General features: G+C 39.8%; 1 protein-coding gene and 1 non-coding gene across 2 annotated transcripts; both read right to left on the bottom strand.

Moving 5' to 3' along the window:
• Positions 1-22117: 22117 nt before the first annotated feature.
• On the bottom strand, positions 22118-27103 carry RBMX (RNA binding motif protein X-linked). Its single transcript, XM_063083491.1, has 9 exons — positions 26945-27103; positions 25677-25802; positions 25377-25483; positions 24585-24756; positions 23932-24084; positions 23536-23650; positions 23318-23443; positions 23140-23222; positions 22118-22515 (listed from the first exon to the last, which is right to left on the bottom strand). Exons 2-9 carry the CDS (start codon positions 25783-25785, stop codon positions 22205-22207), a joined length of 1176 nt encoding a protein of 391 aa, XP_062939561.1. The 5' UTR covers positions 25786-25802; positions 26945-27103; the 3' UTR covers positions 22118-22204.
• Positions 25558-25629, bottom strand: LOC134368807 (small nucleolar RNA SNORD61). Its single transcript, XR_010022508.1, has one exon. It is a non-coding gene; the product is annotated as a small nucleolar RNA SNORD61 (small nucleolar RNA).
• Positions 27104-27315: the final 212 nt, after the last annotated feature.

Here is a 27315-nt window from a genome sequence, read left to right on the forward strand (position 1 = left end):
TGAAAGAAATTAATGAAGACCTAAATAAATGGGGAGAGATTCCATGTTCTTGGATTGGAAGACTCAATGTTATTATGATGGCATTTCTCCGATTTTGTTAAATGAAAGAAACCAGCTATAAAAGGTTACATATTATGTGATTCAATTTGTATGCATGTACAGAATAAGCAAATCCATAGAAACAGTAAGTAGATTAGTTATTTCTAGGGCCTGGGGACAGGTAGTAGGAGGAGGAGGACGTGACTGTGAGTAGGTATGGGTTGATAAAAATATTCTTAAATTAGACAGTGGTGATGGTTGCACAACTCTGTGAACTTACTATAAGCCATTAAATTGTACACTTTAAAAGGTAAATTATACATCAATGAAGCTGCTATGTAAAAAAAATTTGCCTTTCAGCATTGTGATGGGTGCCACATATGTTGTATTTTTATTTTCATTAAATTGTTTTTTAAAATTTCCTTTGAGACTTTCTCTTTGATTCATAAATTTTCTTTTTATTTTTGTTTTCTTATTGATCCATAAATTTAGCAGTGTGTTGTTTTACTTCCAAGTGTTCATTGCTTTATCTGACATTAACACACTTACTTTTGATTGTTTTATTAATATTTGTATGACACATCTTTTTGCATCCTTTTACTTTCGACTTACCTATATCAGTCATGTTTTGAGGTGAGCTAACTGTAGATAGCATAAAGTTGGATTACATTTTATATCCACTCTGCTAATGCTATATTTTAAAGTGTATTTAGATCATTAACATTTAAAGCAATCATTGATTTGTTAGGACTTGTCATTTATTTTTTGTTTGTTCTTTCTGTTTATCATTCCTGTTTTTCTCTACTTGCCATTATGTCAATTTCTTGAACATTTGTAGAATTCTGTCCTGAATTATAGTATTTTTGAACACATCACTTTGCATAGTTGTCTTAGTGGCTGCTCTAGTTATCACAATATAGATACATAACTTATCAGTCTATTGGTATAAACAACTTACCAGTTTGAGTGGAGTACAGAAATTTTACTTCCATTTAAGTCCCTTTACCCTCCCTACTCTTAAAAGTTATATTTATGTATTAAATATACTTAAAAATGTAATTATATGCATAATATATGTAGTTAAAATATAAATTAAATCTACATACATTGAGTACCATATCACATGATATTACAATTTTTGCTTCAACCACCAAATACAATTTTAAAAACTAGTGAGGATAGTCCATTATTCTTACCCCTATTTTTACCTATTCCATTGTTCTTCTTTTTGAAGTCCCAAGTCTTTTTTTATTATTTCTTTTCTCTTTGGAGAACTTTCATTAGCCTTCCATTGAGACTAGATCTACTAGCATCAAATTCTTTTAGTTTTCCTTTGTCTGAGAATGTCTCACTTCTCAAGGATATTTTCCCCAGATATAGAATTTGCAGTTGATAGTTATCTTGTTTTAGTACTTGAAAAATATTCTGCCACTTTCTTCTGACCTCCACTGTTTTAGGTAAAAAAAAAAAAAAAAAAAGTGCTGCCATTCAAATTGGTATTACCCTACATGCAATACATCATTTCTCTCTAGCCTCTTTTGAAACTATTTCTTTGTCTTTAGTTTTCAGAAGTTTCATTAACATGTATCTTAGCATAGATTTCATTGAGTTTATCCTGTTTTGGATTCACTCAGCTTCTTGAATCTGTAAGTTCATGTCTTTCACAAAATTGGGGGAAACTGTAGCCATTATTTCTTAAAATATATTTTCAACTCCATATTCTCTTACTCCTCTCCTTCTGTAACTCTTATGATATAAATGTTATATCTGTCATTCATATTTTTAGCCTGTTTTCTCTTTGTTGTTCGGATCAGATTTCTATTGTTTTATCTTCACATTTACTGATTCTTTCCTCTGTCATATTCATTCTGCTATTGAGCCCACTGAATCAATTTACTTATTTGCTAATCAATTTACTTATTTGCTCAATGCAACTAATCCCTCAACGACACCAGCTATCTAATCTTGCCAGTTCATGGCCCCTGTGCCCCCAGCACCCCACAACCTTGAAGTCTGGTGAACATGCTACCAACATGCCTTTGTGTAGCTCTCCCCTTACTTCTGTGCCCCATGGTGGCTCACTGCCAACTTTTCCACACAGGGAAAAGAAGGTATGAAGAGAAAAAAATACGAGAAGTGAGGGGAATAAAGGAAGTAAGGGAAGGGATGTGAAAAATAATAGTAATATCGGAAAGAAAGACAGTAAGAAAAGAAAAAGACGGAAAGGGAAAGGAAGAAGGGAAGGGAACAGAAGAGAAATTGGTGAAAGGGAGGTAAATGAAAAGAAATGGGTAGAAAAAGAAGGTAAATAAAGGAAACGTGCATAGAAGGAAAGGGAAGATATTAAGGCACAAAAACAAAGATAGGAAGGAAAGGGAAGATACAAAGGGAACAAAATACAACTTTTTTTTACTGCTTTTTTTCTTTTGATTATAGGTCACGTTTTTCTGCTTCACTGCATGCTTAGTAAGTTTTTTTATTGTACGTTGCACACTATGGGTGATACATTATAAAGAAGCTGGATTATGTTGCATCTTTTGAAGAATATTGAGTTTTGTTCTTAGAAGCGGTTATTTTACGTGATCCTTGATTCTGGTGAGGCATAATTCAGACTGTCAGGGCAGATATAGAGTAGCCCTTACTCTAAGGGGTGGATCTTTTCTCTAAGGTGTGGATCTTTTCTCTAAGGTGTGGCTTTTCAATTGAATGCCTGGGGTGTTAAAAAGCTCTCTCCACTCCTGCTAGATCTCCCAACACTGTGCAACCTCTAATATCTCCATTCTTCCCTCAACCCCATAGCAGCTGCTCTTTTCTAGGCCTCAGAGAATCTCACATTGCAGATGTACAGCCCAGCCTTCAACAAAAGACCCAAAGGAAACCCCCACACAGACATCTGGGGAACCATATGTAGTGGATTGAATTATGTCTCCCTGAAACTCAACGAAGCTTAAATTGTGTCCCCCAAGTTTTACATATTAGAAACTTAGCCCCCACTGTGATTGTAAAGAGGGTGGGAAATCTTATTCTGGTAATTGAAAGGTGGAGCCTTAAAGAGGTGATTGAAGGGTGGAGCCGTGCAGTAGAGAATGGATTAAAAATGGTGGTCAGGGACATGGTTCTGAGGGCTGTAAAAGAAGAGGAAAGTCTGTCTCTCTGTTCTCTCTGCTTCCAGCATCTTGCAATGTGAGACCCCTGAGTGACTGTCGCCACCACCAGATGGACTTTGGACTTCCCAGCCTCAGAAATTGTAATAAATGTTGCTTTTCTTTATAATTACCCAGTTCCATGTGTTTTGTTATATGCAACAAAAATGGACTAATACACCGTGTGTATCATCTCCTTCCTCTCTGAAACCCAAACTCTGATCTCTGCCTCCTCTGTCCAGTGAGACCACTTGCTGTGCTTGGACTCTACCTCCCTGTGCTGCAGTCAGAAAATTGCCCCCAGGAAGAGAACTGGAGTGAACACGGGGCTTTCCTCATGTAGTTCCCTTTTCTCAGGGATTGTACTCCTGTGATACTTGTGCAATGCCTGAAAACAGTTGCTTCACTATATTTTATTGTTTTACAGTTCTTTATGGTGAGAAAGCAGGTGTAGTACCAATTACTTCATCACTGCCAGAAGTGGAAGGTGCTTTGTTTACTTTCCTGTGTTACACTTCAACTTTATTTTATATTATTTTTTAAAATTTTTATTGAGTCAAAATTGATTTTACATATTTTTGGGGTTCAACATTGAAATATGTTGATCAAATCAATATTACTAGCATATATATCGTTACAAATCATACTTATTCTTTATGTCCCTTGTCCAATCTCTCCCCATCCCCCTCTCCCTCCCTCTTCCCCCTCTAATTACCCTAGGTTTCTTCTCTCCTTCTGAAATAATAATGGTTACTCTGTTGATTTGTTGCCTAGATGACATGTCCAATGCTGAGAGGTGTGATCAGATCCCCCAATATTATCATAGAGCAGATGCTTCTGTCACTCTGAAATGGGCTTTGTGGAGATAGACATCTTTTCTTTATCTCTGCTGGTGACTCTCCTTGTGTCAGTGAGCTCCAGTGGCTGGCAGACCATCTGTGTGGTGGTTGTGGCGTCTAGCCACTTTCATGGAAGCCATGGTTGTTGTGGTAGCTGTGGTGGGCCATCCACATGTAGGTGAAGTTTTTGGCATACTCCTTGGTGCTGGCAGTATGCCTGGTTGTGGGTGGGTGGTCTGTTCCCCTTCTCCATGCCTTAGGTTCCTGGGCAGGCACCGAGGCACTGGTGCAGTGTGCCTGGGTGTGGGAGGGCAGTCTGGTCCCCTTCTCCATGCCTCAGGTTCCCAGATGGTCCCGAAGGCACTGGTGCAGTGTGCCTGTTTGTGGGAGGGTGGTCCAGCCCCCTTCTCCATACCTCAGGTCCCTGGGCAGGCACCAAGGGGCTGGTGTGGTGTGCCTGGTTTTGGGAGGGGGATCTGTTCCCCTTCTCCATGCTTTGGGTCCCTGGGTGGGCCCCAAGGCACTGGCACAGTGTGCCTGGTTGTAGGAGGGGGGGTCAGGTCCCCACTCCATGTCCCAAGCCCCCAGGTGGGGCCCCTTTGCACTGGTGGTGTGAGTGGCTGTGGGCAGGGGTCCAGTCCCTGCTCCATGCCTCATGTTCCTGGGTGGGGCCCCGTGTCACTAATGGTATGAATTGTGGATGGGGGTCTGGTTCCCAACTCCATGCTTCATGTCCCCTGGCAGACCCAAAGGTGCTGGTGGTGTTCCTGGACCAGAACTAATTTGTCCTTTGCCTACTTTTAAAATAGGGGAACTTCCTGTGGGAACCAGTACTTCAGCTGTGCGGTTGAGCTAAATTGCTGCTTTGCTGCTGTTTCCCTAGGGAAGGCTTTTTGTGCAGCTCAGGGTTTAATGGTTGACTTTACAGGTACTTCCGGTTCTCCCGAGAGTTGGTGCACCTGGGTTGTACAGAAACTCTGATCTGGGCCTGAGTTTTTTCATCAAACTGCGTCCCATTCAATTCTATCTCTGAACAGTCTCCTCTGAGTGGTTCTGTGTTGATGGGGGGGGGGGGGGGGGCAGATCAACTGTCCTCGCTATATCCCAGTGTTTTCCCAGTGGTCCTGTCTCTCTCACTGCCCATGCTCCAAACACTTCCCATGGGATAGGCCCTGCACTGGTCCCCTGCAATGACTCATCAGCCTCTGAATGGCTCCGCTTTTCCAGCTGTTCTGGCTCCTCGCTCCTGCATGGGTCCACGGGAACCCTATTAGTGGTCCTGTTGCCCTGGGGTCTACCAAAGCCCTCTTCTCCCCTGCCACCTCCAAGTAATTCTATCTGGAAGGCTTGGCTGTGGCTTCTGCTGGCTCCTGCTCCATGCACTCAGCAGCTCAACCCTTAAAGTGGCCACAGCCCGAAATGCTCAGAGCAGTTTTTTCTTTCTCTTATCGTGGTTTCTCTCACTTTCATGAACTCCATAGGTCTTTCCTCCTCTTCCCCTGAGCTCCAGCGGCCCCAGCTTGGCTGATGTTCCGTTTTTATAGCTGTAAATTGGTTGATTTGTGGGAGAGAGTGATGCTGATGATCGTCTATTCTGCCATCTTGACCGGAACCACACTTCAATTTTTTTTTTGTCTTTTTCGTGGCCGGCACTCAGCCAGTGAGTGCACCGGCCATTCCTATATAGGATCCGAACCCGCGGCGGGAGCGTCACGGCACTCCCAGCACTGCACTCTTCCGAGTGCACCACGGGCTCAGCCCCACACTTTAATTTTTGAAAAATGTTTTTTTAAAAGTTAAAGGAAGGTAACTACAACACACAGGTAGAATCATAAAGGCTTAGACCTCTTGGGAATGAAGAGTCACACCAAGTAAGATACCATTAACTGAGGTAAAAGGAAACAAAATAGAATTTTTGGAAGAACATTATAAATACCAATTATGGCCTTGTGACCAGTTACCTAAGCAAAGGTTGTAGACTCCACCTGAATCTTTTCCCTTGCTGTTATCATACTCTTAATTTCTCTTCTCCCAATATTTTATGTAGATTGTTTGGGATAAATTTAACATTTTTAGTCCATGTATGGAGAATTTGGAGATAAGATTCCAGAGTTTCTGCACTTGGAGTTGAATGCAATTATTCACAAAACTTTGGGTTGTCTGTCTTTAGGGTGTACATGGAGTAGTATGTTTGGGGATGTATACCAAATAAAGTGTGTTAGGCAGAGGCATTTTTGGAAAAATAAGTATGGAGCGTAAAGTGTATTCATTCAGTAAACATATATTTGTTGAACTCCTACTATGTGCCAGGCACCATTTTAGGCTTTTGTGATACATCAATAAACAAAACAAGCAAAGATCCCTGATCTCATGGAGATTATATTCTAAAAAGGGAAGACAGAAAATAAACAATGGATATAAAAAATTGATAACATATATAATATGTAAGAACGTGGCAAGTTAAAGGGAAAAAATCTAGAGCAGGGCAATGGATTTCAGGCATGCTGGGCATGGCGTTAGTTGGGATGGGCAAACTGAAGTATTAAATAGGACAGTTACAGTAGGCCTCACTGAAGACATGAGGTTTAAGCAAAAGACTTAAAAAAGGAGGTGAGGAACTTAGTCAAGTGAATGCCTGGGGAGGACAGCATGCCAGACAGAGGAGCCAGAGCAAAACCCTTAAGGCAAGAGAGTGCCTGAGTAGTCATGGAACAACAAGGAAACGAGAAAGGCTGTACTGACATCAGTAAGGGGGAGAGCAGTAGTAGCTAGTTTAGAGAGGTAAAGGGAGCCAGTTTATTAAGGGCACTGAGGTCATTGTAAAAACTTTGGCTTTCATTCTGAGTGAAATGGGGAGTCATAGAATTATGAACAAAGAAGTGACATTGATTGAGTTATGTTTTCTAAGGATCACCTAGGCTAGTTAGTGTTTTGAAAATAGACTATGGAGGACCAAGGGTAAAAGCCAGAAGACTAGCTAAAAGGCTACTGAAATAGAGTAGGTAAAGGATGGTAGCAGCTTCAGCTATGAAGGTAGCAATGGAAATAGTAAGAAGTGGTAGGATTCTGGATATATTTTTAAGGTAGATCTTATAATATTTCCTGTCATATTAGATGCAAAGTATGAGAGAAAGAAGAGTCAACAATGACTCCAAGGTTTTGCTGAACAATTGAAAATGAAATTTCCATCATTACAGGAGGAGATAGCCATGCATGTAGTTTGGGGGAGACAAAAAATTAAGTTTTAGACCCATTACACTTGAGATATCTACAACTATTAGATATTCAAGTGGAGGTGTCAAGCAGACAGATCTATGAATCTGAAGTTCAGGGGAGAGGTCTGAGACAGTGATATAAATATGGTAGTTATAGGTATATTAGATGGCATATAAAGCCATGAAACTGGATGAGATCACCAAGGAAGTAAGTGTATCTAGAAAAGAAAACTAAGGACTGTGCCTTGGGGGCACTCCTGTGGTTTAAGAGGTTAGGGAAGAGGATCATCAAGAGAGACTGGAAATAGTGACCAGTGGGGTAAAAGAAAAATCAAGAAAGTGTGGTATCAAGAAATTGAAGGTATGAAGAAAATCTTTTTTTAACAGTTGGCTGTTATGGGGATCTGAACATATGACCTTGGTGTTATGAGGCTGTGCTCTAACCAACTGAGCTAACCAGCCAGCTCCTGAATGAAGAAGTTCTATAAGGGCAAGCCCATAGCTCACTGGGTGAGTGTGGTGCTGATAACACCAAGGCCATGGGTTCAGATCCCATATAGGGATGGCTGGTTAGTTCATTGGGTGAGTGTGGTGCTGACAACACCAAGTCAAGGGTTAAGATCCTCTTACCAGGAAGAAGTGATCGACAGAGCCAAATGCTGCTGATGGATCAAGTAGAAGATTAGGATTGAATATTTTAAAAAGTGTAGGTTATTGGTGACCTTGACATGAGCAGTTTCAGTGGAGTTATGAGTGAAAGCTTGACTGGAGTGGATTAAAGAGAATGTGAGAAGAGGAATTGGAGACAGCAGGCATAGATAACTCTTTCAAGAAGTTTTGGTGCAAAGGAGAATAAGGAAATGGAGTGGGATGTGGCTGGTGTAGTGTAGTGTGTATTAGTCCATTTCTGTTGCTTATAACAGAAATACCTGAAACTGGGTAATTTATAAAGAAATAATATTTATTGCTTACAGTTTCAGAGGCTGGGAAGTCCAAAGTCCAGGGAACCCATCTGGTGAGGGCCACGTTGGTGGGTAGAGACTCTTCACAGAAACACAGTTTGTCACATGGCAAGAATGGCAGAAGCAAGAGAAAGAGTACTTCTCATGTACTCTCCCTTTTAAAGCCATCAGAACCACACCCATGACAACCATTAAATCATCAGTGGATTAATCCATTCAGTAGGGCATGGTCCTCACAATCAAACCACTTCTTCAAGGTCCGACCTTTCAATGACCTTAATAGGATTTCCCATCCTCTTAACATCGTCACAGTAGGGATTAAGTTTCCAACATGAGCTTTGGGGGAGGACAAACATAATCAAACTATATCAAGTGGGTATTTGTTATTGTTGATCTTACTGTCCCATATTCATTCTACCTTCTGTTGGTGTGTCAATTTATCTTTCGGGATTTACTTTTCCCTCATTGTATACTTCCTTTGTGGGACCTACACCTAAACCCAAGCAGTAAGTGTTGCCAGAGAAAAATATACAAGTATGCTTACCGGTTTCTCTATAAATTCATGATACAAATCTCAAATGGCACTAACACTACTGAATACTTCTCTAGTTTGTTCACTTTCCAACTTTTCAAAATTACTATTTATTATCTCTCCTAAAATCTCCACCTCTCACTCCTCACTCTCAGCTGATAACTTTACCTCTAACTAGAAAAAAGAAACAATATAAAAAGTTTCATTATTGTCCCACAGCCAAATCTACCAACCTCTCTGCCTGTACACCTGCATTTTTTCCCTTCTTTCCAATTACAGTGGATGAAGTACTGCTCTTAATGCTACCCTGTCACTTGCTTTTTGGATTCCATCCCCCCTTATCTTGTAAAGGACTATATTAGTACAGTAATCCCCTCATTTTAATGATCAATTTCTGCCCCTTTACTGAAAGTCTTATAAACCTATAAACATATTCTAGCATCTCACATTGTTTTAAAAGCCCTCCCTTGACCCCACAACTCCCGACTTTTCTCTGTACTTCACAACAGCAAAACTTCTCAGAAAGCTCACTCTAGTTCTTGTCCTCCCTTGTTTATGTGCCATTCTCTCCTCAACCCACTTCAAATAGGGTTATGTCCCCTCCATTGCACTGATTTCTTTGGTTAAGGACGCCAACAACTTGCATTTTACTATACCCAGTAGACACAGTGTTTTGTGCTTAATGCTCTCTCCTCTTCACCTCTGAGCAGCATTCAGCACAGTCATTCTTGCAACTTTCTCCTCTTGGCTTGCTAGTCACCACACTATCCTGACTTTCCTCCTGCCTCTCAGCCCACTCCTTCTCAGGTTCCTTGCTACAATCTCATCTCCTTGGCCTCTAAATGTTGGAGTGTCCCAGGATTCAGTCCTTGAACTTCTCTATCTACACACTCCTTGAGTGACCTCGGTCGGTTCCATATTGTCATCCATATGCTCATGACTCTCAAATTTATATCTCCAACCCATACATCTCCAGTGAGTTCCAGTCTCATGCCCAGTTATACAGTGACATTTTTGTTTGCATGGCTAGCAGTCATCTCAAATTTAATGTTTCATAAAGTATTATATGTATTAATATACGTGACGGGCACTCTGGCATACTAGTTAAAAGTATATTTTCTGGAGCAACATTACATGGTTTAAAACCTAAGTCTAACTGTTTATAGGTATGTGATTTGGTGCAGTTTATTTAACCTATGTAACTCAATTTCCTCATGTATTAAATGAGGAAAATAACAGTATTTACTTCATTGGGTTGGAGCAAGGAGCAAATGAGTAATAAGTGAAAAGTACTTAGAACAGCGTCTGACACACAGAAGTTTCCAGTAATGTTATGATATTAAAAATTAAAATTAAATTCTTGACTCTCCCCTACATACCTGTTCCTCTCCCTCTTGGATAATGGTATCACCGTCCTCTCAGGTCCTACCAATATCAGGAATGTAATATAGAGCATCACCATAGATCCTACATAAATTTAAGAAATAAAAAAAAGATATTCTGAACAAATATATGTCAATAAATTCAACAGGTCAGATGAAATGGACAAATTACTTTAAGAATACAAACCACGGAAACTGACACTGTATTAGTTTCTATTGCTGCATTAACAAATTACTACGAACTTATCAACACCACCCATCTAGCAGTTTTGTAGGTCAGAAGTCCAGGCAGGCCCTACTGGGTTCTCTGCTTAGGGTCTCAAAAGGCTAAAATGAAAGTGTTAACTGGGCTGGGCTGTTCTCTGGAGGTTCTGGGGAAGAATCTGTTTCCAAACTCATTCAGATTGAAGGTAGAATTACATTCCTTTTCTTTGCTGGTTGCCAGCCAGAGGCTGCTCTCAGCTTCTAGACTGCCCTTATTCCTTGACAGGTGGCCCCCTCCATCTTCCAGCAAGCAATGGCATATGAAATCCTTCTTACGCTTCAACCTGACATCCTCTTTTCCTGCCAGCTAGACAAAACTCTGCTTTTTAAGTGCTCATGTGATTAGATTGTGCCTACGCAGATGTGTTAGTCCACTCCTGCGGCTATAACAAAATACCTTAAACAGGGTAAATTACAAGTAATAGAAATTTATTTCTCACAATTCTGGAAACTGAGAAGCCCAAGATCAAGGTGCCGGCAGATTCTGAGTATGGTGAAGGCTGCTCTCTGCTTCCAACATGGCATCTTGTTACTGCATCCTCATGTGGCAAAAGGGGGAAGGGCAAAAGGGATGAACATTGTGTTCTCACATGGCAGAAGAGACAGAAGGAGCAGAAAGGGGAGGCAGAATTCTGAAGCCTCTTTTATAAGGGTACTAATCCCAATCATGAGGGTGGAGCCCTCATGACCTAAACACCTCCCAGAGGCCTCACCTCTTAATACGGTGGCTTTGGGGATTAAGTTTCAACATGAATTTTGGAGGGGAAAAAAACATTCAAACTGTAGCACCAGATAATCTTCATTTTGAGGAATTCAAAGCCAACTGACTAGTAACCTTCATTATATCCCTTTTACCATGTAACATAACGTAATCGTGGGTGTGACATATATGCACTGTCCTGAGGATAAGTGATGGAATTTGGATGTGTTGTCCTCTCCAAAACTCATGTGGAAATTTGATCCCCAATGTGGCATTGTTGGAAACTGATTGAGTTATGGAGGTGGATCTCTCATGAATGGATTAATGCTCTCCCTGGGGGAGTGAGTTCTCGCTATATGAGTTCCTGCGAGAACTAATTGTTTAAAAGACCCTGGCACCTCCTCTCTGTCTTGCTTCCTCTCACCATGTGATCTGCTTGTACCCGCCAGCTGCTTGCCACTTTCCGCCATGAGTAGAAGCAGCCTGAGGCCCGTGCCAGATGTAGCTGTCCCAGAATCGTAAGCCAAATAAACCTCTGTTCTTTATACATTACCCAGTCTCAGGTATTTCTGTCATAGCAACACAAAACGGACTAAAACAATAAGGGAGGGACATCTGGGGAGCAATTTTGAAATCGTGCTTACAAGTGACACAAAAAGTAATAGAAAACCAGGAGACCTATTTTTACTTGTACTAGTCTGTTTCTGCTGCTTATAACAAAATACCTGTAACTCTGTAATTTATAAATAAAATGAAATTTATTGCTTACAGTTTTGGAGACTGGGAAGTCCAAAGTCCAGAACACATCTAGTGAAGGCCTTGGTGGTGACAGTGATGCAGGAGTCTCACATGGCAGAATGGCAGAGCAAAGAGAGACTCTCACATGCTCTCCTTTTAGAGCCCTCAGAACCACACCCATGACCACCCTTATTAATCCAATCACTAGGGCATGGTCCTCACAATCTAATCACCTCTTCAAAGCCCCACCTTTCAATTACCGTAATAGGATTTCTTACCCTCAACAGTTAGTGGGGATTAAGCTTCAATGGGGGGGGAGGGGCATTCAATCTATATAGCACTACTCAAGAAATTAAATTTGCAATATAAAAATATCTTCCCACAAAGAAAATCCCAGGCCTAGATGATTTCATTAGAGAATTCTATCAGACATTTAAGGAAAAGACAATACCAACCCTAAACAAACTCTAATGGAAGAAACATTTCCTAATTCATTTTATGAAGCCAGCATAACCTTTTGATTTACTGCCCCTCAGTTCCAAATTCACTTTTTGCTTGCTCTATAAAATGAATCTGGGCCCTTTAAATATTCTCCTTTGCCAGCTGGCACAATGTTAGGTTTTGTCAGTAAACTGTATTGGTGAGACATTGCAGGAGGGAGGTTTTGCTTCCTGGTTCCAGTACGCTTGCTTGGCAGGCTCTTACAGCATGTGCCTCCCTAGCACGTGGAGCTTCTCCAGGTCTGGTTTCTGGCGGGGGGGGGGGGGGGGGGGGGGGAAGAGTTGTCTCTAGCTTCAGGCTCCTACACTGCTGCAGCTTCCCCAGAAACCCCCTTCAGCAGTTTTATGGCTGAGCACAGTCTGGTGAGACACCTCCCCTATGAACAGGTTTCTCCAGCACCTTAGAAGATAAATTTCCAGCAAGTTCTGCCAGCGTGGCATCACAGTGACTTCCCTACCATTCAACAAGCTACAGCCATGCCTCTCAAACAAGGCCTAGATTTCGGTTGGGGTTGAGACTCTTCCTTGGGTCCTCTACCTCAGCCCTTAGGAGTAGCAGTTATTACACACGTTCTTATATGTTATTCTGGTATTCCTATGTTTTAGAGTTCTCTTTGCTTCTCACTAGGTAATCCATCATTACTCCTACCCATTAAACAATTCTTTATACCAAACTCTCCCTGTTGACAGTACTGTGGGGTCTCTCTCCTGACCAAATCCAGACTGATAACTAAAGTGATACCTAGAGAAGACACTGGACAGTAGCACCCATCAACCAACCCGCAAAAATAGGATTTGGGGATTGGTTTGCTCATGCCTTTGACCTGAACACAGTACTCCTTGCAAATGGGGAATGGGATGCTAGTAGTCCCCAGCATGCAGGAGCAACACAACGAATCAAGCTGTCACCTATGGTTCTAATGTGCCAAGTGAAGCACATGCTTTAGGAGCCCAAGTGACTGCTGCACATAACCATAAAGACTGTGGTGTTGAGTGAATTCTTTTGTGTTCACTTGAGTACTTAGAAAGAAAAAGATACAAGCTCAGGCACATTAACTCAGCTCCAGCCACAATGTGAGAATCAGAGGGCTTCCGTGACAGCCCTGAAAAAAAACTCATATTCCTTGTAGTCACAGGGCTGATATTGCTGAAAATGAACTGTGCAGGATGCTAAACTACAATGACGGTTGAATTTTGTCCTACCAAATCTCTCATGTGAAAGTTAGGGAATTGATTGATAAAATAGGACCCTGAAAGTTGGAATGGAGACATCTATATGGACCCAGAGGAAACTGATAATCTTGGACCCCCAAGTTATTTTGAACTCCCCCTACCAGTTGAAGCAGCTTGCCCTCCAATGTCTGTAGAAATAAGCCTTTTTCTGCTTAAAAACCCCGTGATAACCTTGCCTGGGGCAGATGCCTCGAAAGGAGATGGATTCTTATCAAGATCTACCACAACAACCTCCAATTGCCACTAGACCCATAACTAGGGTCAAATCTCAGCATGCTCTGGGCAGCCAGGTACACACTACAACTCAGGAAGAAATAACTTACACACCAAACTAGGAATGCGAACAGGCAAAATATGGTGGTGGCACACCATGGAATACTATGCTGTAGTTAGAAGCAATGGACTAGATGCATATTTGCACTATGGGTAAAACAGTGAGGAGAAAGAGTTCATAAGGAACAGAATGACATATATAACCCAATACCATGCCATTTATGTAAATTAATAATCATGCATATAAGACATCAATAAACATTCAAAAGAACACATATGAAAGGATATACATTAAATATATTAAAATGGTTGCCAGTAGGTGGGGGCAAATGAATGGGAGTGGGAATGGGGATAAAAAGTGAAAATAAAATGAGAAGGGTTCTGTATAGACTAATCACAATATATCAAAAAAACTGAGAAATATAACTCAGAAGAAAAAGAAACTCAGCTTGTAGCAAGGGCTTTTAATCCTTGACAAGATGCTGATTTAACATGAAGCGCTGGCTCTCTCCCTCAATCCTAGCCTTGAAGATGACAAGAGTAATAAAATCTAATATTTATGCAGCATTTACCACATACCAGAAACTATTAACTCATTTAAATCTTCCTAGCCAATGCTATGAGATAAATGCTATTATTATCATAGCCATTTTACAGATGATGTTTTTAAAAGAACAGAGAGGTTAAGTAACTTGCCCAAGACCACACAGCTGGTAATGCTGAAACTGTAATTCAAAGTCTAGACAGAACTGAGAAACATGGAGATAGGAGAGGGTGAGTCTGTGGTGGGGATGGATGTCAGGGGTGGGTAGTGCCCTTTCTCCCCCAACACTGCACTAGGAAGATAATTGCCCACCTCACCACCACAGCAAGACAGAACAGTAATGCCAAAGCAGCTGGAGGTGGATTACATTGAGGCAGTACTGAAGCCCAGTTGGAGTAGACAGCATATCACCTGTGCAGGCACACATGCCACATTGAAACCCCAACCCTACACCTTGAGCTAGTAAATACAACCTATACTGTCAAGGATTTGGCCAAGCCTTCCTTGAGGAATCTGATTAGCCCAAGAGAAAAAACCTAAGAAAACTGACATAAGGAGTTCTCCAACAGCAACCACAGTGAAACTCAAAAAAGCCCTCAGAGCTTACAAATTATGTTAATGCCCTACTCTTACAATCATGAGCACAGAGCCAAAAATTTCCAGAAATCTCCTAACAAGAACTTTTAAATAGAAAAAGAAAAACAGGGCCGGCCCGTGGCTCACTCAGGAGAGTGTGGTACTGATAACACCAAGGCCACGGGTTCAGATCCCATATAGGGATGGCCGATTAGCTCAATGGGTGAGCGTGGTGCTGACAACACCAAGTCAAGGGTTAAGATCCCCTTACTGGTCATCTTAAAAAAAAAAAAAAAAAAAAGAAAAACAGCAACAATAACTTCAAGGAGAATTAAATTAATATCTTTAGAGAGCTAACTATAAACTAAAGTAATCAAGATGAGGATAGACACTGTTTCCTGTTTTTTGGGTTTTTTTTTTCCCCTGATGGCTGGCCAGTACAGGGATCTGAACCCTTGACCTTGGTGTTATGGACACCATGCTCTAATCAACTGAGTTAACCAGCCAGCCACTGATCAATTTTTCAAAAATGTATAGTAATGGATCCAAGTATATATGCTTCCTAGGAAAATACTGAGGAAATCTGATGGAAGTGTAGTCTTTTCAACAAAAGATTCTGAAACAATGAATATCTATTTTTGAATAAACAACTACCTCACACCATAAAAGAGTTCATTCAAAATAGATTAGAGACCTAAATAAAAGTTAAAACTACAAAACTTCTAGAAGGTAGGGAAAAAACCTTCACGACCATGGAGTAGGTAGTTTTGATAGGTCACGCAAAGTAGGAACCATTAAAATTCTTGATAAGATTATTTGCTCATCAAGAAAAATAAGCAAATAGGCAAGACACAGACTGGGAGAAGAAATTCACAACACATGCATTAGACATCTTGTATACAGAAGATGTAAAGAAATTCTATAAACCTTTAAAAAACAGGCAATGCAATTTTTAAAATGGACAAAGATTCAGACACTTTGTGAAAAAAGATATATAAATGGCTAACAAGCACACAAGAAACTGCTGAATAAGAAATGCAGTGTGAGATACCAGATTGGATCTTGGAATGTAAAGAGGACAGTGGTAGAAAACTTGTGAAATCTGAATAAAGTCTGGAGTTTGTTAATAGTAATGTACCAATGTTAATCTTAGTTTTGACAAATATACCATATTAATATATTAAGGTAAAATATTAAAATTAGGGGAAACTGGGTGAAGCATAAATGGGAACTCTATATTATCTTTGCAAGTTTTCTGAAAATTTAAACTTACCCCAAACCAAAGTTTTTTTTAAAAAAAATCATTAGTTGTCATGAAATTGCAAATTAAAACCACAAATGATATGCCCCATCTACTAGAAAGGTTAAAACCAAACAAATCAACAGCAGCAAATGTTGGAAATGTTGTGGAACAACCAGAATACTTGTAAATTGCTTAAGGATGCCATAAAATGTTAAAACCACTTTGGTTAAGCTATTTGGCAGTTTTTTAAAAATTAAACATGTATCACCTAACCTATCACCCCATCAATTCCACTTCAAGACATTTACCCAAAATATGTCCAACACATATAAAAACATTCATAGCAGTACTAATTTGTAACAGCCAAAAACTGGAACAGCCCAGATGAACATCAATAGAATAAAGCTGGTATTATTTCATATACTCGAATTGTACTTGGCAACAAAAAAAAAACTGATACAAGGAAAACATGGGTGAATCCTAAAAATATGCTGAAAGAAGCTAAATACAAAAAAGTTAACTGGTGTAACAATCAATTATATGAAGTATTAAAATATGCAAAAATATACTACAGTGATAGAAACCACGTTAGTGCTGCTTCTCTGGGGTTGGGAAGTGGGCTATAACTGGGAAGGGGGCACATGGGAACCTTCTGGAGTGAAAGATATGTACTGTCTTCATGTTAGCTAAGCATTACAAGACTGACCAAACTGCACATTTGAGATCGGTGCATTCTATCATAAATTATACTTCAAAAATGTAACTGCCGCTCATCATTATTCCTCAGGGTAATACAAATTTAAACCAGAATAGCTAAAAAAACAAATACTGATGAGGGTGTGGAACAACCTGAACTCAGTTAGTGGGTTAAACATCATAACTACTTTATAAAAAAATGGCAATTTCTTATAAAACCATACTTATTTTCATCTCAGTAATTATGTATACACACACTTAAGAACATTCATAGCAACTTTACTCGTAACAGTCAAAAACTAGAAAAGGCCTAGCTTTCCATCAATAGGTAAACTTTTACTCATACTCAGTAATAAAAAGAAACATAAGCATAGCTAAATCTCAGAAGTATTTTGCTGAATTAAACCTTACACAAGGTTCCATACACTGATTGTACTTAGCTAATGTTCTATAACAAGCAAATAGAAAGAAAAAACCAGTGTAGTGTGTCTTTGAAGGATGAGGGTAGCAAATTATCTGGGAAGGGCCACTACGTAACTATCTGGGGTGATGTCAAAATTCTCTATCTTGATATATTACATGCATTTAACACAGGTCATGGAATGGTTTAAAAGCGGAAATGTTCAACTATCTTAAAAATCTATAAACTCATTAATACAAAAGTTTAAAGCATTTTTCAGGGAAGTATATTGCTGTGTGCAACTTATAAAGAATTGATGGGATAGATTGTTTTTCTGGAACTGGAGTGGAGCTAAGGCTATTCACAAAATGACAATACACACAATACTTTACATACATTACTTTTTCTGCCATCTTAACGCTCAGCTATATTCCTTTTCTGAGTGATGAGTTCCAATCAACTTGCTATATAACCCAAACGCAATGTCCTGTTTTAGGTGCAAATGAATACAAATTAGTCAGATGTGTATAGTAGTTAGAGCAGACAATCTGAAAACTGCAGATACAGAGGCACATCACATCATGTGCTATTGGTTTAACAGCACTTCTGAAGACAGTAGTGCAAAGTGCTTGGAATCCACTGCCACAACTGTTGTTACTGACCCGTTTTCCCCCAGGAGTTAGGCAGAAAATGGGTAAAAGCACTACAGTATATTCTTGTATTTTACCTTCTAGATCTTAGGTGTTCCCATTTAATTTTTAGGGTGAAGATTAAATGAAATCTAAATTACACTGCTTCATATCTGAAAGTTCACTCCCCAATAAAAGAGGCCTAAGTCACAGAAACAGGCCACCTCAGTGACTCTGGAGGTTCTCTTGCGACTGATCGAGTGCCAACAGTGCATCAGAACTAGTGTTTGAGGGAGGAGGCAAGCAAAACACACTTGAAAGTCTAAATTCCTGATTTCAAAAAAGAAAAGAACCCATCGCCACAAAAATGTTAAAGTTTTATTGTTTCAATACAAAACATTCCAAAAAATGAAAAGTGATCTATAATACCTAAGGTCTACACTCAACTACCAGTTAAACAATGAAAACATTTTATCATTCCATTTCTTTTACAACCAGTTTAAAAGCCAGAAAAATCAAGACCAATTCTTTTTCCCACAGGAACAGAATTAAGTCTGCTGGTTCAATAAACCATGTGTCAAATAGGTGTCTGGTCATTTTAAGCATACTTCTTACTTCTAATATTCATATTTACTACAGTTCATCTCTATATTCTACTCTAACTTCAAGATATCTAAAATCTCAAGAACCAAAAGGTCCTCACAGTTAATACCCAAGTAATTAGATTATGGAAGGATTGAGCCAAGACAGCTACATTCAGTAGAACCGCTATTTAAATTTGGTCAATACCCTCATGGGTCTATTAGAAAAAAGTCTGTCAAATGAGGGTTAAAAATCTTGGATTATTTCCCTCAATTGCAAATGTTAAACACGATAGTAATGCTGTTAATTACCATGCAAAAAAACTGAAGCTGGTTCCTCTAACCCAACAACTCAAACTCGTTTCCTTTGAGAACATTAATTAGCATTTATACTATTGGCTCTAGTCTCCAAAGCAAAAAACTAAAATTGTATCATGATTTGTTTCCAAGATTGGGATATAGGGATAAAGCAGGTTTATAAAACAATGCAGTTCAAAAAAACAACCCAAGTGGCCTAATTTTGTTTCTAGGTTCTAGTATGCTTTCAATCTTAGTTTCCAGTTGTTACTTTCATTTCTAGATGTTCCTTCTCCCTTTAGTTTTGTAACTAAACCCTGTGAATAAGCTAACACCAAAAAGTTTCAGCTGCTAAAAATCAGAGACTTCACTGTATGTAAGTAGACACTACTTACCGGCCTATCATTTTTCTAGCTCAACTTTCTGATATTCAGAGAAAATTAAGTTGTTCTAAGTTACAAATTTGCCCCCGTGACCTGAGCTAAATGAAATGAAAGCCAAAGCTGTAAAACCTACCTAAAGAACCACAAGAACTTCCTGACTAACTCCACTTACCAATTTCCTTGTTTCCCTTCCTCCAATTGGCCAATTACTTATTTTAAGTAACTACCACTCCCTAGTTAGTGTTAATCAACACTGATGCCTTCTTTAAGATCCACAGGAACTCTTGAAGGCAAAATCTATTGCCTGCACCAAACCAATTCGGACGAGCACTGCTTTATGCAACTGTTGGAACTTAACAGTCAGCATTCTTCTGCTTCAACAACTCTGTAAAATAAAAAGCATGAGATCAAGTTACAAGGTATATTTGTCTTATACTGCAAAGTACTCCCCCCACCTATTCTTTAAATGACAGTACAAGAAGTACATGAAAAAAAAACAGAATTAAAAGATAACTAAGAAATCTTTCCACAAACTTTTTATAGTACCTTCCTATACCTTTTTGTTGCTTTAACTGGCAATAAAAGGTTTTTGCTTTAAAGTGCAAACTCTAAAAAACCACCATAAATACCCACCACAATTACTGTAAGCATCAGCTTAGTAATACTACAATTACGTATTATATGTCATTATTATGTTACTCAAACTGGGAACATGCAGAGGCAGCTGTATCAGTAACTCCATATAGTCAATTTGTATTGTGGCTGTGCAAACAAGCAGGCACTGGTAACCAAAAGTATGTCCTTTTACAAATGCATGGGAACAAACTTGAATTTCGTAAGTGAAGTTTGTTCACATACCCAACCATTAACTGTATAGCTATAGCTCCTGTCAAGAGAACACTTGCATATGAAGAGATATTAGCAAGCTTTACAGCTTGAAAAATAGCTAAGAATAAATATTGCATGACTGAGCCACACTAATAGCAACGTACCTACATAACCTTACTCTACATTCAAAACTGATGTGCCAGGTGTTACATACTAAAGCACTTAATTTCATCCTCATCTCTAAGAGTTAGGTGTTAACCCCCTTTGACAACATCAGACCATGTGTATTTAAACATTCGTAGGCCACTGCTTTCAAAACTTACCTTAGCATTTTATTTCTCTTGCTGCCAGCTTTATCTACTGTGAATAAATCAGCACTCCATGACCATAATGACCATAATCCTCAACCTGCAAGAATTAAATAGATAAAAACTAGTTATCTCTTAACAAAAATCTTTAAAATTTGCCTATAACTGCCCTCTTTTCCAGAAAGAAAAGGCAAGTTCAGACTTGCAGCTTAATGTATTTCGTGTTCTACTACTTCTCTTAAGTGGTGGAAGATTCACTGGCTTGGGATGGACTGGAATGGCTTAAATGGTTAAGTTGCATGGCTTATGGATTCTCATTCTGTTCCAATGGTGCACTGCCACGTTAAATCCATAAGTTGAACGGACAAAACTTATTTGAAGGAATAAGTGCAGTATAAGGATTTTTAGTTGGAGGTCTTCAAGTTTACTATATTCAAGAGCATCTTTTTCAACTTCATGGCTGGACCTGGGTCATGCTGCCTCAGGTTTTGCTTTTTAAAGACCACTTGCAATAGATTTTCTCCATACAGTGTAGTTTCATACAACTAAAAACAAGTCAGGCATCCAACTAAATGTCAAGTTTGCAATGGCTTACAGGAGTAGAGTGGGGGACCCCAAACTTAAGCCATTTCCTATATTGACTAAAAGACTAATTTGAAAAAAAAAATTAAAACATATGAAGCATGTTTAAAGGTCTTCGTCAAAAATGAAAAAGGAAAAAAAAAAGATACCCCCTCCCAAGCCCAGATTGCTATTGGTAAACAACAGCTGTTATTATTAAGGCCTTTAAGTGTCATACATGCTTTTAAAAAAATCCAAGTGTTGAATTTGGAGGACTTCTAATATGCTATTGAATATTTGCTTTTCCAAAAGTTTTTTTTTAATCTAGAAGGCATTTCCATTGCCTTGAGGTACAGTAAGTTTCACTGTACTATGAGGAAGGTTAAGTGTTCAATTTCGACTTAGACGGAAAAACTAGTTTGCTTTGCTTACCATCTTTGCTGTTTCACAGGCATTTGATGCTTTAAATCTGATGTGGAATGCTGATAGATTCACTTTTTAGAAGTCATAAGCCTTTAGGAAGTTGGAGATAACTTCATTGCTTATCTATTTTCTCCTTTGCAATCAAGCTGTTCCTTTAAAAGTGAGACACTACAGAGTTGCAAAAATTTGAAACAGTAAGAGCAAGCATCGTTTGCAGCTTCATGGTTGGTTTTGGCCAAACTTTTTATTTAGTATTCTGTAGTTGTTTAACACACACTTAAATGGTCTTATTGGGGGAGGGGAAAGGGGAGGTTCTTGCAGATTCCCAAGGAAATGTCAGAGAGAGAAAATATGGCCAGCATTATCCATTTGCTTTTTTGGGTTTACTGGGTGAAAAGTACTTTCCTTACATAGGCATCTGATCTCAGGTTTTTCATACTGAGAACATTGAGATTTCAGTTTGAAGACACCCTGAAATCCTAAGAGTAGCATACCCCGACCACCCTCTAATAGCTAGCTTGTTTGTATATGGCAGAATGATTCATCTCTCCATTTTAGATGGCTAGATGTTTGTGGAAGATCTTAGAAGTGCTTGCCTCATTATTGGGAAAAATCAGATAGGAAGTGGCCTTTAGGGACACTTTCACTTGGAAAATTACAACACTAGTACATCAAGTCAAGTCTTACACATTTAACATTTGCTTGTTGAAAGCAATGTCATAAAATCAAATAAAATTAAACATCTTTTTTCCTCACAAGAACATAAAAATTATTGAAGGGGGGAACTTAACAGGAAATTTTTAAAAGGTAACACAATTTTTCCTTTTAGTAGTCCTTGGGTAGTTATGACAGAATAGTTTCCACTGTTTGTTTGTTTCTTTGAACAGGGATTTTGGTCCAAAGTTTTGTTTGTTTCTAGTATCTGCTTCTGCCTCCCCCTCTATCAGATCGGCTTCCTCCACGGCCACCACCTCTTGGTGCTCCGCGGCTTGAACTGCTGTAGGAATCACGTGGAGGAGGGTACCCCCTTTCCATAGAAGGGGGAAGCCCTCTTTCTTGTCTGCCAACCCGATCACGACCACTTGAGTAGAGATCACTTCGGCTGCTTGAGTAACTGTCTCGACTTCCACCATATCCGTCACGTGAGCTGCTGTAATCATCATAGCGACTGCTTCCACCATAAGATGGCGGGGGCCCTCGTGTAGGTGGAGCACTACGTGAGTTACCTGCAGGGTCAATGGTCAGGTAATATGGCAACACTATAAATTGTATATATACAACATTTAAATCTGAATTTACAGAATTCTTGTATTAAAAGTTTACTTTCTCAACTGGGAGGTTTTAAACTCTGCCATTGCTGGCCATAACAGGGATTTGCTCATCTGCTGAGATACGGAAATGATTGATTTTAATGTTTGTTTGAAAAGACTGAAGACGGTGTACATTTCAAGAGGATATTCCAGACAGCTTGTTATTTTATAGGAGACACTCAGCCACTTTCCAGTGATAAGTTGCAATTTTGAACTGTTGACTTTCCTTCATATTGCAATGGTAAACATTTGATCTTGTTAATAAAATTTTTAAATTGTATTTTCACTGTTGGGGGAAAACACATAAGGCTGCCAATTTAAGCAAGCAAAATCCCCTCCAAAGCAAGCAAACAGCCTCAAAAAAACTTAGAAAAAACAAAAGCCCCTCACAAAACTAGGAAAAGCCCAGCTGATAAAGTTACCCCTTTTAAAAGCAAGCAATCATCCCTTTAAAAGCAAGCACCACGCAGCCTAATAAACTGGCTCATGAACCTGAAAACTCAAGCTGGTGATATTCAAGACCCTTAACCAGTCTCTTACCATAACTCTCATATGAATCTCTGTAGGAACCGCCACTTGGATGATCTGAATAGTCACGATCACGACCATATCCATCTCTATCACTGAATTTAAATTAAAGAGCAACCTTTAAGTCCCAGAGCATCAATTTTTACAGCAAATTTTCTTCTATAGTCAAGCTATGAAAGCAGTCACTTACCTATAGCCTCTTGATGGATAGTCATCACGTGAACTGGAATGACCATAATCACGGTAAGTATAATCTCTTGGTGGTGGTGCATAATCTCTGGTATCACGAGAACTTGGGTAATCTCTGCTTGAATAGCTACAAAAACAAAAGTAATGTGGTTCATACTTTTGAAGAGCTCTCCTTCAATCTTAATCATTAATGAAAAAGAAGCTGCCCTTTTCTGTTACCTGTCTTTTGTAGAATATCCATCATCTCTTGGAGACAAATAAACATCTCTACGAGAGGGCAGGGGTTCCCTTCGAGGTGGGCCTCCATAACTATCTCTCCCACGTGACACAGGGGCTTAAGGAAAAAAAAAATTATCATTCAGAAAATAGAGCCAGAAAGTTAAAACGTGAAATTACATTCAGGCTATGAAAAGCAGTGATTCAAACAAACATGACAACAGCTAACTAAATGAGGAAATTTACTACTCACACCTAAAATACTTTCAGTGCTCATTAACTGCATCTATCTAGACTGCCTGGAGTCCATGAGCCAAATTTTAAATATCATTTTTAGGATTCACCTCAATTCTTTCCTGTGTTATGGTGGTACCATATTGTTATACATGGAATACTTACCTCTTCCTCCCATTCCACTGCTGCTGCGAACTGGTCCTGATGGGGCAGATCTTTTAGGAGGAGGACCCCCACTTCGTGGTGGTGGTCCTCTTTTTACTGGGAGTGGTCCCCTGGAAGAACTCATGTTAAAATTCATTGAATATCCACCATCATCTATATTAGAATAGAAAAGAAAAATAAGTTAACACAAGAATCAAGAAAGCTATGTTTTCTTTGCTGGATCAATAATATAACCATCATTCAGCTGGGCAGTCTAGCTTTAGCTTTCATTTGTACAAGACTGGGCGTGAGAAAGTCATAGAAGAGGAAAATAAAGATTGAAGGGTCGTCTTAAAATTACTTCAAAGAAAAATACAGATTGTTTCATTTCCGTATGCCCAACACCTATTCCTATCAAAAATAGTGTTTCTTCTATAGAATGAACTTCTTGGACATGGAACAGTATACTGTCTACCACTTACATTAAAACCGTTAAGTTAGGATGCCTTCTATATTTTCCTTTAAATCATAATCACTTTGGTAGATGAGCAGGTGTTCTCAATTTCAAAAGCTAGAGCCTAAACAAGTATTTAACTAAAGCATGCACTGGTGTGGGTTTACAGTTCCTAACATACACCAAACCAAGCCCAAGGTTTGTTCACCCAAGTCATTACCCATGTGCCCTCCACGTGAGGGAGGTCCCCTGGTTCCTCCACTTCCTCCTCTTCCACCTCTAAGACCTCTCGGAGGGCCTCTGCTTCTTGGAGGGGGAGGTGGTCCACGTCTACCACTTTCAAATGATGGTTTGGTGGCTTGTTCCACCTTGATGGCTTTTCCATCTAAGGACTTAAAATAAAAGGTTAAATTATATCAAGATTTAAAAAGAAGCTGCAGTTCCACCGTGCACTATAACACTAATAAGTCCTTCAAATGCAGTTATAGTTAAGTTTTGCTCACCAATTAGTCTTACAAATGTTACAAATTCAGTGTTTCTGTAAATGGACTTTTTTCTTTACTCAAAATGCTTACTCAATTGCTAATAACGATACTGATGATCTGAATCAAAGCATAAGGTGGATCCACTGCACGCTGTTCAATAATATTTAAAACAGGGACAGGCAGGTATCAACGTATGGAAACTAATAACCAAAGATAAAAGCCAAGTTAGCAAGTTATGGTTTACAGATCCCAAGATAAAACACAGTATTGTGTAATATATACTATGAACTGTGAAACTCTTAAAATAAGTATAAACCATAACTTTAGCTACAAACTTTGTTTCTGGAATTACAGAACACCCTTTGGAATAGGACTACAAAGGGCTATCTATGATCAGAGGCTTCTGGAGAAGTACATAGTCAAAAACAATAAAATTCAAGAGCAGCCCTGAATCAGACTTGGGTAACAACTCATGCTATTTCATGCACTAGAAAACACGGAATCATGCAGCCTACAGCCAAGCTCACCTTTCCATTCATGTCTCTGGCTGCATCTTTAGCATCTGCTGGGCTTTCAAAAGTGACAAAAGCAAATCCTCTCGATTTATTCGTTTCACGGTCTTTCATCAAGAGTACTAAAAAAGTAGTTTTCAAAAATAAAGTGTTAGTCTAGTTCAAACGAAATAAAAAAAGTAAATCTCTAAAGAGAAAGCTCAGAACTTCTTAGAGGACAAAATACATTATCATGTCGGACGATCAATGCAATCAAATCCATCACAGCTTATCTTTTAATTATAGCAGTCCATCCTGTATTTTCCAACAACTCACCTTCCACTATTCGTCCATATTTTCCAAATACAGCTTCAAGGGCTTTCTCGTTTGTTTCTGTATTAAGCCCACCAATGAAGAGCTTTCCTGGGCGATCTGCTTCAACCATTTTTCCCCGGTGAGAATCTGCTCATAAAGAATAGTATTACCTCCCCGAAAAAAAGTTCCTCAAGTTTCCCTGACATTTTACTGTGGTGCAATTTTGTTTTACTAAAACCATTACTCCACCACAATAACTAAAGAAACAGATTATCTTTTTCTAAGCTCAGCCACAGCAGGAAACCAACTTAAGCAGTTTAGTAACAGCGCAATTTACATTAAACTGGTTAAAAGGAACAACTTAACTTTCATCTCCACTCTTAATCCCCTATGGCTGTTTTTAATCAATCAACAACTACTTAACATTTGAGAAAGCAAATTTTAGCATAATCCTAGGTTTTTGTTGCCTTTTAAAATCCAACTACTCATCACAGACTCCCTTCCTAATGATGGGGATTTAAAAGACTACCGACTCATTCAAGGTCACAGGCCAGACGCACGACCTTAACACCAATCCCTCTTCCAAGGACTCCTTTCCCTCATTAAGATTCCATAGTAAGTCTAAGCAGAAATCTTAAGTATGAGCCAAGGTATGCTGCCTCTTCTTCACCAGCCCCCGCCCCGCCGAAAAGCTCGCTATCCGCCCCCCAAAATAGTGTCAACATCGTTTCATGTTAAATAACGGAACATGGAAGCGCACACTGTGACACTCAACACTCCATGACCGCGGCGGAACCCAATTAAAACTCCTTATTAAAAACCGCGTGGAAAAGACAAAATGGCGACACTTGGATTAAACCCAGAACCACCGACGCCAGTCAGAGCACTAACTTTTACCATTAACACCGCCTGAGAAAACTCAAAGGGCTTCCTCTCCAGGGCCGCCGATGAACAAGAAACCCGCATTAAGTTCACATGCCCACCGTTAGCGCCAGCGCCATCCCAATGCAGGTACCGCGGTGGCGCGGTCGTTCCTATTCCCGTTCTAGCCTACAATGCCTCGACCTCCCCACCACTCCCGCAGGCGACAGCCAAACTTTCTCGAAATGCACGTAACGAAACGGACCCCCTAATATGTTTTCCATCGACCCCCTTCAGCTTTATTTAAATAGGCCGGCACCTTTGGGTTCTTAAAATGGCGTCCGCCACCCCCATCTCCAGGGAGATAATCCCAAGTTCTAACGTGGCAAGAGCGTACGAAAAACGGACTAAGGAAGGGATACACGTACCGGAAGGATGACGACCGTCTCAAGCTCCTACAAGCTCCCTGACAGGCACTTCCTAGCGGCTCAGCACGAGTGACTGCGGACGGTTCCGAAGACCAAACACATAAACCGCCACCACTGCTGCGCAACGAGGGCGAACAAAGGAGACAGCAAACTTTATAGTGCCCGGGAACGAGGCTGAAGGACCCGGATGGAAACGGAGCTCAGTATTTGAAACGGGAAGGGAGGGGGAGCGATTTCCAGCCTCCCCATTGGCTGATTACTGTGTCATTCACTTTTCGCTCCTCCCCTTACCCAGGCCCTTCGCGTTCTGGCCGGCGCCCGTTTCTAACCGTCTTCCCTACCCCCTCCCCTTCTCTACAAACGCGCGTTTT

This window comes from Cynocephalus volans, chromosome X (genome assembly GCF_027409185.1).
Source record: "Cynocephalus volans isolate mCynVol1 chromosome X, mCynVol1.pri, whole genome shotgun sequence".
In the NCBI taxonomy this organism is placed as follows: Eukaryota; Metazoa; Chordata; class Mammalia; order Dermoptera; family Cynocephalidae; genus Cynocephalus; species Cynocephalus volans.

Bases quoted from the DNA above. Each gene is read 5' to 3' on its own strand.
- RBMX (XM_063083491.1), bottom strand. From the start codon at position 25,785: ATGGTTGAAGCAGATCGCCCAGGAAAGCTCTTCATTGGTGGGCTTAAT. The intron at 25,484-25,676 runs GTGAGTTGTTGG...CTACTTTTTTAG, and splicing joins ATATGGACGAATAGTGGAAG to TACTCTTGATGAAAGACCGT. The intron at 23,651-23,931 runs GTAAGTATTCCA...TTTTTCCTTAAG, and splicing joins CAGTGGAATGGGAGGAAGAG to CCCCTGTGTCACGTGGGAGA.